This window comes from Aspergillus tubingensis, assembly GCF_013340325.1.
Source record: "Aspergillus tubingensis WU-2223L DNA, scaffold_8, whole genome shotgun sequence".
Classification (NCBI taxonomy): Eukaryota; Fungi; Ascomycota; class Eurotiomycetes; order Eurotiales; family Aspergillaceae; genus Aspergillus; species Aspergillus tubingensis.
Genome location: NW_023336282.1, coordinates 3,925,239 through 3,938,507, shown reverse-complemented (window position 1 = coordinate 3,938,507; position 13,269 = coordinate 3,925,239). Strand labels below are relative to the sequence as shown.

The following is a 13,269-nucleotide window of genomic DNA, read 5'->3' as shown; positions in this document are numbered from 1 at the left end:
CTATGCGTGGAACACTAATTGCCAGCACTCCCGTACAAACCCGTCCTGCGAACGTGTACAATGCTTCAAGTTTGACAATATATAATCGACATAGTGCGGAAACATAGATCCCACGGCAATCTGAGGTGACTGCAACGCAAAGGCTGCAACAGATGACTGCAATAGCTCCATTTTTAGCATAATCAATAGAACGAAAGGGTACCCAGCATGTCCTTCATTACGATCTTCATGCAGGTTAAGGAAAGTTGCTTCATGGGACCAAGTCAAATGGCAATCATTTTCGATTTCAGTAGGATAATGAATCAAATGATTCCATCTCTGCTTCTTGCGAGCCTACAACCACCACATGAAACTCTGCTATGCTGGTCAATGCACCAACCCATTGTCTGTGCACAATATACACGAGCACACTTGAATATAGAATTGCTGGCATACCATTCAATCAATGGAAACAGAAAGCCGATATCATTATACACTACCTTATAAACAGCACTACAGAATCACCACCGAGCATAAACTTCATATCCCACTCCCTCATGACCTCCACAGTGTCAGATATACCTACACTCAAGAATTATAATTAATCTCCTACAATACACCAGGAATAGCCTTATCCTTGGCAAATTAAACCTAATCCAACTCTCGGCCGAGTATTATCCCACAGGAATATCATGTCAAAGAGAGGGTATAAATCTTCATCCGCAGCATGTTAGCTCAGGGGAAGAGCGCCGGGCTCATAACCCGGAGGTCCCTGGATCGAAACCAGGACATGCTATATCTTCTTTTTTGTTTATTTTCTTCTACACTTTTATCTTTCTGATATGGGCTGTTTGTGAACAATGAGCCGTACCCCTTTTAGTATGGATTAATGGTACATTGGGGGTTTTGTGCACTTTATTCGTCTATTATGCACCCATACCGAATCAATTCTCGATATAAAATATAAGGACAAGGCTAAACCACTTCGCTTCTAATACTGTTTTCTGTAATGAGGTATATCGTATGTAGGTTAAATAAATACTACATATAATATATCATACTATTATACTGGACTTAAAATGAACGATCATACATTACAAACCCTTGAGTCATGCATGGCCAAAGGAAAAGCCGGGCATGTCATGTATATTAGGGTCCTGTGTCAGTTTGCTTCTGGATTTACTGCCGATTTTGTAAAGCACCTTGTAACTAGGGGAAAGTTATACAATGTTTCGTGAGTCCAATCCTAGGTTTCAAGTAAGTGCTCTTTGAATTAAGATATAATTAGAAGCAAGAAGAATTGGGTTGGCAGCTAGTAGTGACTAATTCACATATCTAGATCTGCAGGTCCCTGCCTTTTGGACAAGCTGTGACTCAAATCTCTCTTCTCAACTTGCCACCTCCATATAACATGCTTTACCCTGGCAATATAGGAAACAAAGAGCCGCAGCTACAATCGTACCCTCCACGGCAGAATCACGGCGAGAATAGCGCCATTCATGAACCACGGTGTCTTTGACTGGTGAAGTTTTCTCCGTTTTGCTGGCCTATGAATGTCTTTGCCTTTTTTAGAAGAAGCAGCAGCTCCGGTGTCACGAGAGAAATCACGAGAGAAATTGCAGAGCGCGAGAATATCCTCGTTCTGTTCATTCACCCACGTCACTCCTGGCAAGGTAATGCATGGCCAAGCCTCACTTGCCACCGCCTATGGTGAGTCGTCTGTTAGCGTATGCTATGCGCCCAAATATATAAGGGACTTTCTGGTTAGAAGTTTTGAGCGAGAGTCATACTTTGGCAGTCTTGTTCTTCTCATTATGCTGGATGGGGATGTTTTTGGATTGTGCGCGCTTCAAAATAGTAGCATACCAATCCCCAGTGCTAGAAATAGCCAGCGCGCAGGTGTCTAGGCCACAGGACTTGAAGGCTGAGTAGATAAGATAATCGCCGTCCTTTAGCACATGTGCAATGCTCTCTGAGGCGGGATAGGCGTAGGAGCAGAAGGCCCCGAGGATGCCACCTGTCAAAAGGTCAAATAAGCCACAAACTAGAACAACCAGTTCCTTTGGCAGAAGGAAGGGAAGACAGGGATGTAGATATAGATTGGGAATGTACCTTGTCTCATCAAGTCAGAGCTCCCCAGAATATTCATCACCGCCGCCTTAAGTGGCTGCATGCATGGCGTGAGGGATGATCTAGGATGGACATATCGCACGCCAGCATCTACAGCATGAAGTCTGTAAACCAGAGTGATGAGTTTTCCCTCTGTAACAGGCACAATCTCACGCTCGCAGTCATCATAGAATGCAGCCCACTGAATAGTCGAGGAACTGGCCGGGCTCCAGTCCAGATCGCGAACCTGCTTATTGTGTCGCACATATAAGTTCCCTCCGGTGAAACGGGAAGGCAGGCACACTACGAGCGAGCCAAATTGATTCTCACTATAGGGGATATTGGTGTGATTCTTGAAGAAGCCATCGGGGCTGGAGAAGACCTGTTCTCATTGTTAGTAAGTGGACTCTTACCCTTTCCACCCTATACGTTTCTAATCTAGAGAAAAAGGGATAGAGACCAACTTCTAGCTTCCAGAGATCTGCGATCAATTTTCTGCTAGCATCAACATTGAAAGACGGAAGCAGCTGTTTCTCAATTTCATCAAGAATACCAAGATCCACCGGATGGAAAGTAGTGGCGAAGTGAGCAGGATTCAGTGTCCCGGCTTTGCCAAAAGTAGGATCAAGAATGCGCTTTCCACATTCGCGAAAGCAAGCAGGGGCACAATCACTGATAAGCTGCTGCAAAGCTCCTGCACCAGAAGCGTCAATGTCATCTTTTTCGTAGATAGGAAGAACCAGCACGTGCGGCACCGAATCCCTCGAAGTCCAGAAAAATTTGACGGGCCGGGACTTGGTAGGGACGTGACCATATTCTTTGACAGAGGTATCGGTAGTGATAGGAATGGATCCGGAACATGAAAAGGATGAAGAACTGCCTTTGATCAATTCCCTGAGTGAGGAGTAGTCGGATGCAGGAGTGAGTTCTGGTGGCATTTTGAAGATTATAGAGCTCGTTCTGTGTAGGTAGGTGGCACCCTGAGGCAGGAGTGGTACTGAACAGGAGACTTGAAAATCAAGACACCGAGAACAGGCTCAATCATTAGGAGTAAGTAAGTGAGGGGGAGCGCCAAATAGGTAGTAACAGAGGTGGTGGAGGATCTGGTTCAATACATGGATGCAGTGAATGTTCCGGCAGTGAATACATGTAGATGACTTTCCTGACTTTGAAAACCCGTATCATAGAATGGCAGTAGTTACGTCGAGCAGTAGAAGCAGATAAGGAATCATCGTGGCTAACTTACGTTGTTGCAACAGCATGAGCCTACTTATACTGTCTACTATGGGAAACAACTCTTGAACTTACAAGTCGATAGAGGTTCATCACCATCACGAGGTCAAATTAGAACAGATGAATCAATATATGTATTCCGAATTCAGTCATACCAGACAAAAAGGACATCATCCAATTCATACAAGAAGTCAGAAAACAATAGTCAACACCATATCTCAAAACTTCACCCCGCGTATAAACAGGATGAAAGGAGCCCATAGATTCTCCTTCAGCCAGTGACAGATATCCAGTCCCACACCGCGCCTCCTTTCCGGAAAACCCATACAAAAAAGAAAGAAGTCATAACATGCATGCGTGCAGATCAATCATTCATCGCCCCGTAATGTAGTCCTTGTTTTCGATCGTAACACTCTTCGTCATGTGGTTGACCTTGTAAACACCGACCAGTCGAGAGGCAAGTTCGAACTATTGTTGAGAGTCAGTAACGCGCTGCTGTAGCATCTATGGCGAGTGTCTTACCATGTTGTTTCTCAGAGAAATAACGATAAACTGGGCATTCTTAGTTCTCTCCTTGATATAGGATGCCACAATTGAAACCTAGGCAGATTAGCAACGCACTTTTAGTAGCTGGGATAGAGCACTCACGTTCCGGAAGTCCAGGGCAGCATCAATCTCGTCCATCACGTACAAGGGAGTTGGCTTGTAGTGATGCAAGGCGAATACTAGCGCCAAACTGGAGAGCGTCTTTTCACCACCGGACAGATTACCAATGTTCTTCCAGCTCTTCTTTGGAGGCATGACGGAGAACAAGATACCCTCAGAGAACGGATCCAAAGAGTCGACCAATTCCAGCTCCGCGTTACCTCCCATCGTAATCATCTGGTACATCTCCTTCAGACGAAGCGAGATAATGCCGAATCCTTCCATGAACCCGTTCAGACGAGCAGATCGGAGGCCATCAAGACGGGCCTTGGCACTGTCGCGCGATGCCAGGGCAGTAGTCAGATCGGCCGAACGTGCTTCGTGCTCAGCCGTTCTGCGCCTGTACTCCTCGATGACACTAAGGTCGACAGATGCATTCTGGCTCTTCTCCTCGAGCGCAGCAATGGCTGCCTTCAACGACTCCTTGTTCATCTCCATCAACTCATCTTGAGTGAACATCTGGAGCTCTGTGGCCTCCTGCTCTTCACCCAGATCGCTGACGTTCTGCAACGAAAGCTTGGATAACTTTTCTTGCCAGTACCGTCCGCGCTTTTCGTTCTCGGCCAAGGCTTTCTGGTTCTCCTCAAGCTTATTGCGCATCTCGATCTCGGTGGCTCGGGACTCGTTCAATTCAGCAACCTTTTCATCCAACTCAGCCTTCACCTTGCCGAGCTCCTCTTTCTTTTCGTCGAGAGCCTGTCTTGTGTGAGCCTGTGAATCTGATACATCGCCATGTCGGACTTACCTCTTCCGCTTCCTCCACCTTCTGTTTCCACCCCGAGGCATCGTTGGCCTGGTTGGCAACATCAGCATTGAGCTTCTCGAGCTCCTCTGTCACATGCTCAAGTTCCTTCTCTGCGTCAGCACGGGAATTCTGGTGCTTGACGATGGCCTTCTCGTTCTTTGATTTTCCAACTTCTGCATTGGAAATCTCCTCTGCAAGAAGGCTGATCTGCTCCTTGAGACCATCGACCTTGGCCTTCTGACCACGTAGTCTAACACCACCAACTTCCATGATCTTATTCTGGAGAGTCTGGATCTCTTCCTCGATGCCGCCCTTTTGTTCACGAAGGTCTTCGATTTCTTCCTCCAGAGCAGCAATCTGTTTCTCTAGAGCTGCAGCTTGGTTCGCGTCCGTCTTTGATGGCTTGTGCTCGGCGCTCAGTTCCTTGACGCGCCGCTGGGCGTCTGCGAGACTTCTGTTGGCACTTTCGATCTCAATCATGATCTTCTGAATTCTGGTCTCCGCCCGTGGTATCTCCTCGGACCTCTCTCTGATCGCTGCCTCCATTTGCCGTTGCTTCTCCAGGAAGCGCTGGAATTTCCTCTCCATTTCTTCCAAATCCCCCTCGAGCTGAGCAACTTGCTCTCTGCTTGTCTCTGCCACTTGCTTGGAGGACATGCCGCCACGTGCTACGCGGGTACCACCACCACTCATAGTACCGGACATGTCAATAAGTTGACCGTCAAGGGTAACGACCCTCCACCGTCTGGCTCCATAGGCAATGCGGTTGGCTTGCTCGAGGTCTTTAGCAACCAAGGTGTTCTGCATGACACTGTAGAATGCGGGGGCAAACTTGGAGTCTTTAGGCTTAACCAAATCAAAAAGGCGAGGGACCTTCTCCGGAGTTGCGATGGAGGACAGATCCCGCCGTGGGAGTCGATCCAGAAGAATAAAGTTGGCTCGGCCGAGATTGTTCTTACGCAGGTAGTCAATACACTGCTGACCGACCTCAACCGTATCAACTACCATGTTGTCCAGCGCTGGACAGGCAGTCGAGATAGCGACATCATATTTCTCGTCGATAGTTCCGAGGTTGCCGAGCCGGCCGTGGAAGCCTTCAATACGGCCCGACTCCTTGAGACGCATAAGCCCAGATAGAACGCTTCCGCGATTTTGAGTGCTCGCAAGACTGGCCCTTGCCTCGTCTGCCTTCTGTCGAGCACTCGAGACATGGGCTCGCACTTCGGGCTCTCTGTGGGCATACTTCTTGAGGTCATGCTTGAGCTTCTCGACCTCTTGTTCAAGTGTCGACTTCTGCTCCTTGCGTTCCTCAAGCTCGGTCTCCTTGGTAGCCAAGCCCTCTTCGATTGATGCCACCTTGGCCTGAGCCTCTTCCAACAGGACAGCACCCGCGTTGCTTCTCTCACGGATGATGTCAAGTTGACTCTGAGCCACAGCAACAGCCGAGAGCTTCTTGTTGATCTTCTCATCCCACGGCTCCAATGACTTTTGCTTTGCCGTAATTTGGTCCGAGAGGCCCTGGGTTTTGCCTTTGAGGCTCTCACGGATCGAGTTCAGTTCCTCCTCCTCCACCTTCATCTCCTTCTCAAGCTGTGTAGTCTCCTTCGATTTCCTTTCAATGTCGTCCGCATGCTTTTGCACCAAACTTTCACACTCAGAGGCAGCCAGTCGAGTACTCTGCATGGCCTTTTCCAGCTTCTTCTGCTTTCCAACCAGGAATTTCTTCTTCTCTTCAAACTTGACGGATTCCTTGTCGTACTTAGCCATTTCCTTAGCCAAGGCCTGCATCTCCTTTTCCATGCTCTCATATTCCCGCATGCCACGCTTGTACGCCTTTTCGAGCTCTTTGATACCGGACTCGTTGCCCTCGTGCTTCTCTAGCTCGAGGTTCAAAAGCTCTTGCATCTGCAGGATAGCTTCCTCGGTCACTCGGATGTTGTCTCCACACTCATTGATGTAAATCTGGTAAAGTGCAGACTGTTTCTGAGCCAGCTCATTCTCGTCACGGATGAAGGCGAGTGCCTTGTCCTTTTTATCTTCTAAGGCGTTCTTCTCCTTCTCTACATGCTGTACACGGTTGTTCTTTTCCATACAGACGTCGTTCAGCGTCTCCAGCTCAGCGGCTGCTTCGTCGATGGGCGTCTTGTATTTAGAGGTTCCAATAATATCCTCGAGGTACTCCAGGAGACCATCTTCATGTTCATTGGCAGCCTTGGCCTTCATCTGTGCGATTGACTCGACTTCACCTTGGAGAATAAGGAAACGCTTGTGGTCCAGGTCAATGCCGCGGTCGCGGAGCAGAGTGGTCACGGCGGTAAAGTTCGTCTCCTTGCCGTTCATGTAGTACTTGCTGCTGTTGTTTCTAAATGCCTTTCGGGAGATAATCAGTTGGGAATCTGGGACTACTTCATGCCCTCCGGTGGGCAAGTCAAGGACTTCCTGGAAGTGGACTTCGACTTCACAGTAGGGCAAGTTGGGGAAGTTGGCGGAATTGTGAATGAGAGCGGAAACCTTGCCCTGTCGCATCTTGCTGGCTCGGAACCCGAAGACAAAGAGCAACGCATCAATGACATTGGACTTTCCGGATCCGTTTGGTCCAACAACCGACGAGAAAGAGGCATGGAAGGGCCCGACGATCTGCTTCCCTGCGTAACTCTTGAAATTCATCAAAATTAGTGTAGTAATAATCAAGCGGCTCTTAGGTTCGGATGGCTCCTCGGGTGCTGAGGGGCCCAGCAACCGAGACTTCATCATGATATCCATCGGCTTTTCGAGAACGGTCGTATTGGGGTTGATCATGGCGATTTGGGGCTTTTCCTCGCTTTCGGACTTCGCGGGCGTCTGGTTCACAGCCGATTCAGTGATATCAGCGAGTGGGGGTACACTGCCCCTCTGCGATCGGGGTTGGGACGGGGGCGGCGAGACGGAGGGCTCTGGAGTAGGGAGTAAGGACATTTCCGGGTTGGGCGTGTGGGAGACACGACTCTTGCGGGGGTGAGCCATACTGGTTATTTTCTTTACCGACGCTGTGACCTGTGAGGCAGTCTCGGGCTCTTCCACTGACGCGACGCTGTCGCCTTCATTGTCGTTGGTATCTGTGAGTTGCGACGCCTCCGACAATTCTGCGGTTGCCGATCTGCGAGACCTCCGTGTAGTGCGCGTGGCCTTGGGTGTAGTCTGATCAACGGTGGCTCGCCTGCGCGAGGACCTCTTTTCAATTCTGGGTTTCTTGGGAACAGGCGTGGCTTCGCCGCTATCGTCGTCGTCTTCGTCGTGCTGAGATGCCGTGGGGGTGACATTTCCGGGATCCTCCTCTTCGGAGGTTTCTTCGATAGCATAGCTCCGCCGGGCGGTGGCAGAGCGCCTAGTTGGGCGGCTTCTTGCGATGGATGACATTATTTTGGATGAGTCGTCGTCGTCGCCAGAGACGGCTTCATCAAGGCGAATGTTGAAGCGGGCGCAGTTGCAAAGTTGCGGGCGGAAGTGGAAAGTGGGTTGTTTACATTGTGTCCCCATCGGGAATGGCGTTGTTTTCTGCCACAACATGTGCGTCTTTGGACTGTCTGCTTCACCGCCCACCTGCCACGGCGGCCCATACAATTCACCGCGAGTAAATAATCAGCGCTGTATCGGAATTGTTCTACGGACATATCTCTGACAAAATGGCTCCTTGGGACGATTTCGACTCTATCTTCTATTTCAACAAGAACTTCACCTACGATGGCAAGGTCATTGAGCAGATCGTCGCCAACCGCCGTGCGCTTGAAAACCAGCTGTTCGCCGACAGACTGCTAGGATTGCTCGGAGTTAAAGCAGGTATTCTCTCCCCTCATCCAGCTCTGAAGTGAAGGTCGTTGTTAATTAGGAGCAACCTCTAGTCACGCAACTTTACCCTCCCAGATCCAATGCAGACCTCCGGACTCTTGTCGGACATATACTTTCCTCCCCCATGGACATAGAGCACAAGCAAGCGTTGATCTACTATATCCTGAAAGATTGCCGTGCCGCCAGCGATGCGGCTTCCCAGTTTTCGCGCCGGTGTCATTTGCCGGAGAAGTACAGGCTGTTCATAGAAGGACTGTGGAATCTTGATAGGCTTGAATTCAAGGTGCGTCTCTGCCTTGACGCAGTTTGCGACGGTTACTGACCCAGAATGCGCCGATAGCGAGCCGTAGAATATCTGACCGAGCCTTCTATCATTCCAACTTTCCCGGATGAAATCCTCTATGTCCTTACTCTTCCTCGGCTTCCCAAGCACGATGACAGCCTCGTAATGACATACTACCTTACTGTTTCCCCGCCTTTGGCATCGGAGAAGGTCCAGCGAGCCTTCTTCAAGACGCTCTGTCGCTCAAGCATTACGGAGGCCTTCTACTTCACCCGCAAGAACGACGACACTCTACGTCGAAGCTACCTTACACAGCTCATTGAGTTCGTGCACACAACAGACGCTGGCCAACTTCGGAGCAGTCGCGCGCTGGAACTGATCGGTCTTCCATTCGACGATCAAGAAGAGGAATGGTTCGAGGATGCTCTGCTTAACGGTAGTGCAAAGGGTCACCATGGCTCCAAGGACACAGTCATGATGCGCCGCCTTGCTAGTGGCAAGTTGGGTGGACTGGCCCAGGAGCTTGAGTCCCTCGGTGGGGAGAAGATTGACGGACTGAACTGGGATGTCCTGAGGCAGAGCGTCACACATACACAGACTTCTCACTCCAGCGGTGGACAAGCGTGACACGAACTTGATATTATGGGAAATGGCTCGGAGAATAGGAGTTGACATCGGATCCATTGTAATTTTATGAAGCATTGGGCATTGAACAGGCGACGGTTGCTATTGATGATTTAACAAGACCGAAAATATAACCACCAGTATACCCCGACCTAGTATCTTTCTTGGTGTTATTTGCAGCCTGTAGAAGAGTAAATGAATAAATTAGAATGTTACAGACAAATTGTATCTCCGCTGTTGATAGCTCCGCGGGCAGGAACATGTGTAAATTACAATACCCCGCCCATACACTATGCATGGATTTCCGGTTAATACTGCAGCCTGAGGCGGCGAAATGTACTGTCACCGGATCAATCCAACCACCACCGGCCATCCGCAGATTCTCTCTAGTTATACACCGCGACCAGCTGCGCGCGCTTCGGTTTCTGATATTACTTAAGAGTCTACTTATTCGTCATATCTTTCTCTAACAATTGATCAAATAGATAGCTTCAATTCGTGGGTTTCTGACTTTCGATTGAGCTCTTATCATCACCGTCAGACGGTCAGCAGGGGCCTCTCGTACTGTCCGACGCCGCAAAGGCCCAATACGACATGGTTGTCTGCACGTACTTTCAGCAGGGGCGCTGCAGATTTGGAGGTACGAAGATACCTTGCCCCAAAGATCAGATTTTTGCTCTTGTTCCGGTCTGGACAGTGGACTAACAATCATTCCAGACCGTTGTAAGAATGAGCACCCCAGCCAGCAGACATTGAGCTCCGGCAACCGTTTCGGGGCACTTGCTGGGGGAGGTTTCGGAGGTACGTTTAGTGTTTGCTGTTGGAGACAACACAACACAGCATGCTCTGTCTATTTGATGGGCTGTAAAGCCATTATGTGTGCCGACTTTATTGGTCTACTCTGAACTATATTATTATTGTCATTTGTTCTCTTCAAGAGCAGTCACCGCATTATACATGTGTGACTTGGTTCACGATTTGTTGCTTCCACCATGTGTTGTGAGATGTCCTAACTTCAAACATAGGCCGTGGCGCCCAGACTCAGCAATCTGCAGAGTAAGTTGTTCTTCACTCAAGGCTATTTTACATGGGACCTTTCTGACACCCCGCAGCTATGGAATCACTACGGCGGACATCAAGGCCGATCTTACCGCCGGTAAAGGCCGGCCAGAATGGGTTTTTTCCTGCTACGGTCCCGGCAGAAACGCCCCAAGGCAATTATTTGGAGGCGCTAATCGAGAGCGGAGTTTTGAAGAGCTGCGACTGCGCCATTACGAAGCTGCCGCAGCAGGCAACGCCGACCAGGCAGTCCAAGAAGCTCAAGCTCTGTATGGGGAGGCATTGAAGCAGATGGATGTCATCCTGAATGATTTAAACGGTGCTGTGAAGTATGTCGTCGACGGTATCAATGAACATCCCAACAGAATTGATATCGTGGAGGGCAAAACCGGCCCTGCTTCCACCCCAGCACCTTCTGCTTTCGGTCAGCCCTCGCAACCTAGCCAACCTTCACCATTCGGGCAACCCGCTGCTCCCAGCTCAGCACCGGCTTTTGGTCAGCCTTCAGGATTAGGCAGTCAACCCTTTGGCAAGCCATCTGCGTTCGGTCAGCCGTCAGCCTTCGGGCAGCCCTCGGCCTTGGGCCAAACATCTGGCCTGGGGCAAGCACCTGGCTTCGGACAACCTAGTGCTTTAGGTCAAGGGTCTGCATTTGGACAGCCCTCAGGCTTGGGAGGAGGGCAGTCGGCATTCGGTAAACCAGCCTTTGGCCAGCCTAGCTTTGGTCAGCCTTCTACCGGCCAGTCTTCGTTCGGCCAGCCATCATCACTCGGAACATCGGCATTCGGGACACCTGCTGCGGCCTCCCCATTTAGTCAGATATCAGCTCCTAGCCAGCAACCAAGCGGCTTTGGTCAGTCCGCCGGACAAGCATCACCATTCGCACAGGTCGGGAGTCAAACCCCCGCCGCGTCTTCTGGCTTCGGTCAACCCTCGACAACACAGCCTGCTGGTTTCGGCCAACCGTCACAGACAGCTTCGCCTTTTGGTCAACCACAACAACAACAACAACAACAACCGGCCTCAAACCCGTTTGGACAACCCTCCACGGCCGCAGCTCCGAGTCCCTTCGGGGCTCCAAGCCAACCAGCTGCACCTTCAGGATTTGGACAGCCCGCTAGCGGATTTGGACAGTTAGGCCAATCAGCGCCTGCTCCCGCTCTTGCATCCACGCCAACAGCTACCGCAGGAACCGGCCCTCCTGCTATCATCAAGATAGACAACCCCAATGAGCTACACCCCATCCCACCGCTGACAGGTCAGACCATTCGCGACCCTATGACCAAGAGGCTCTCAGCCTGGAAGGGGCAACCGGTCAAGTACATCAACAACGAACCCTGCTATCTACATCCGCAGGATCGTCAGACCTACGTCCGCATCTTCTTTCCAGATGGACCCCCTGATGCAGCCAGCTTACGGGACGCACATGCAAAGGACGAGGAGTATACAGCTGAGGTCACTGCGCAGTACGAGTTCTTCGTGCAAAACGGATGCTTCAAGGACGGAGTGATTCCGAGCGTGCCCCCGAAGACGGAATGGGTGAGCTTCGACTTTTAGCCAATCCAGGCTCCTGGACTTTCTTTTACATGGTTTACTTGGGCATTGTATTATATAGATCATTAGCATTATTAACGGACGGAATGGGCGTCCAGGCGGGAAATTCTCACACGGAACAACGGAAGCAGTGAAATCACTGCTAGTTTTGATACCAATACACTACACACTACACTACAATCCATCATACAACCATGCAATTCCATAAAGAGAATAGTTTACTGCTTTTTGAACTTTTTCATTTTCAAGCCAGGAACTGGCGGGTATCGACGAATGCCTAGCACGGCCGCAGCAGCACCACAAAACATAACCTCATCGTCCGCGCCACCCCTGTCACGAACCCAAACCGTATCCAGTGAAGGAAGAGGTAAGAGGGGTTATTTAAGCAGCAATGGTGACCTCAACCTCAACACCAGCCTCGATGTTGATGATGATCTGCTTGACGGTCTCGGTGGGGGCGAGGAGGCTGAAATAGATATTAGCTTCCATCTTCCTTTCCCTTCGCACACTCATCCTAACATATGAGTTAGGAGAATAGGGGCAGGGGTCACTCACTCGATGAGACGCTTGTGGATGCGCATCTCGTACTTGTCCCAGGTCTTGGAACCCTCACCGTTGGGGGTCTTACGGGTGGAGATGTGAAGGGTCTTGGTGGGAAGACGGACGGGACCCTTGACCTGGAGGGACTTGGAGCGAGCACGGTCGATCAGCTCCGAGCACACCTTCTCGAGGGAAGCGACCTTGCGAGAGGTGAGGGTGATACGGATCTTGTGGACCTTCTATATATGCAGAATTCCTGGGTTAGTTGATTGTCGCATTGATATATAACCCATGTCCCAATGGCATTGGCATTGAAAACATGTTATATATGTATGGTGGTAGACATACAGGGCCCTCGCCGAAATCCTTCTCAGGCTTCTGGAAAGACATCTTGAAATGTAGTTTTGAGACGGTGGGGTGACCGGTGGGATTTGAGATGCTGTTGGACCTGAAGGTTAGTTGCTGTCGTCGACGAGAGGCAGGAGAGAAAAGGAGTGAGGGAGGGGGGAGAGCATACCGCAAGGGAGGCTGGACTGCCAATCAAGACCTGAACTATCGGGGTTCGGTAAGGTGATGATGGCCGTTGAGGAGAGAGTCTGGATGGTTTGCCGGG

The 13,269-nt window shown here is 50.2% G+C and overlaps 5 protein-coding genes and 1 non-coding gene across 6 annotated transcripts; 3 read left to right on the top strand and 3 right to left on the bottom strand.

Annotated features, from left to right (window-relative positions):
* Positions 1 to 703: 703 nt before the first annotated feature.
* On the top strand, positions 704 to 775 carry AtWU_t195. The gene has a single exon. It is a non-coding gene; the product is annotated as a tRNA-Met (tRNA).
* A 654-nt stretch (positions 776 to 1,429) lies between these two features.
* AtWU_07590 (oxidoreductase) lies at positions 1,430 to 3,026 on the bottom strand (the record flags this gene model as incomplete). The annotated part of the gene is made up of 4 exons (XM_035502699.1): positions 1,430 to 1,684; positions 1,770 to 1,996; positions 2,092 to 2,470; positions 2,553 to 3,026. 4 exons carry the CDS (start codon positions 3,024 to 3,026, stop codon positions 1,430 to 1,432), a joined length of 1,335 nt encoding a protein of 444 aa, XP_035358592.1.
* A 667-nt stretch (positions 3,027 to 3,693) lies between these two features.
* smc4 (condensin subunit SMC4) lies at positions 3,694 to 8,287 on the bottom strand (the record flags this gene model as incomplete). The annotated part of the gene is made up of 4 exons (XM_035502698.1): positions 3,694 to 3,789; positions 3,844 to 3,921; positions 3,970 to 4,722; positions 4,772 to 8,287. The coding sequence occupies 4 exons, from the start codon at positions 8,285 to 8,287 to the stop codon at positions 3,694 to 3,696; spliced, it is 4,443 nt and encodes a 1,480-aa protein (XP_035358591.1).
* Positions 8,288 to 8,433: 146 nt separating this feature from the next.
* On the top strand, positions 8,434 to 9,506 carry AtWU_07588 (ELYS family protein; the record flags this gene model as incomplete). The annotated part of the gene is made up of 3 exons (XM_035502697.1): positions 8,434 to 8,587; positions 8,650 to 8,879; positions 8,937 to 9,506. The coding sequence occupies 3 exons, from the start codon at positions 8,434 to 8,436 to the stop codon at positions 9,504 to 9,506; spliced, it is 954 nt and encodes a 317-aa protein (XP_035358590.1).
* A 591-nt stretch (positions 9,507 to 10,097) lies between these two features.
* AtWU_07587 (FG-nucleoporin nup42) lies at positions 10,098 to 12,119 on the top strand (the record flags this gene model as incomplete). Its single annotated transcript, XM_035502696.1, has 4 exons — positions 10,098 to 10,143; positions 10,221 to 10,304; positions 10,529 to 10,559; positions 10,616 to 12,119. The coding sequence occupies 4 exons, from the start codon at positions 10,098 to 10,100 to the stop codon at positions 12,117 to 12,119; spliced, it is 1,665 nt and encodes a 554-aa protein (XP_035358589.1).
* A 378-nt stretch (positions 12,120 to 12,497) lies between these two features.
* On the bottom strand, positions 12,498 to 13,046 carry S10a (40S ribosomal protein uS10; the record flags this gene model as incomplete). Its single annotated transcript, XM_035502695.1, has 3 exons — positions 12,498 to 12,582; positions 12,672 to 12,895; positions 13,005 to 13,046. 3 exons carry the CDS (start codon positions 13,044 to 13,046, stop codon positions 12,498 to 12,500), a joined length of 351 nt encoding a protein of 116 aa, XP_035358588.1.
* Between the last annotated feature and the right edge of the window lie 223 nt (positions 13,047 to 13,269).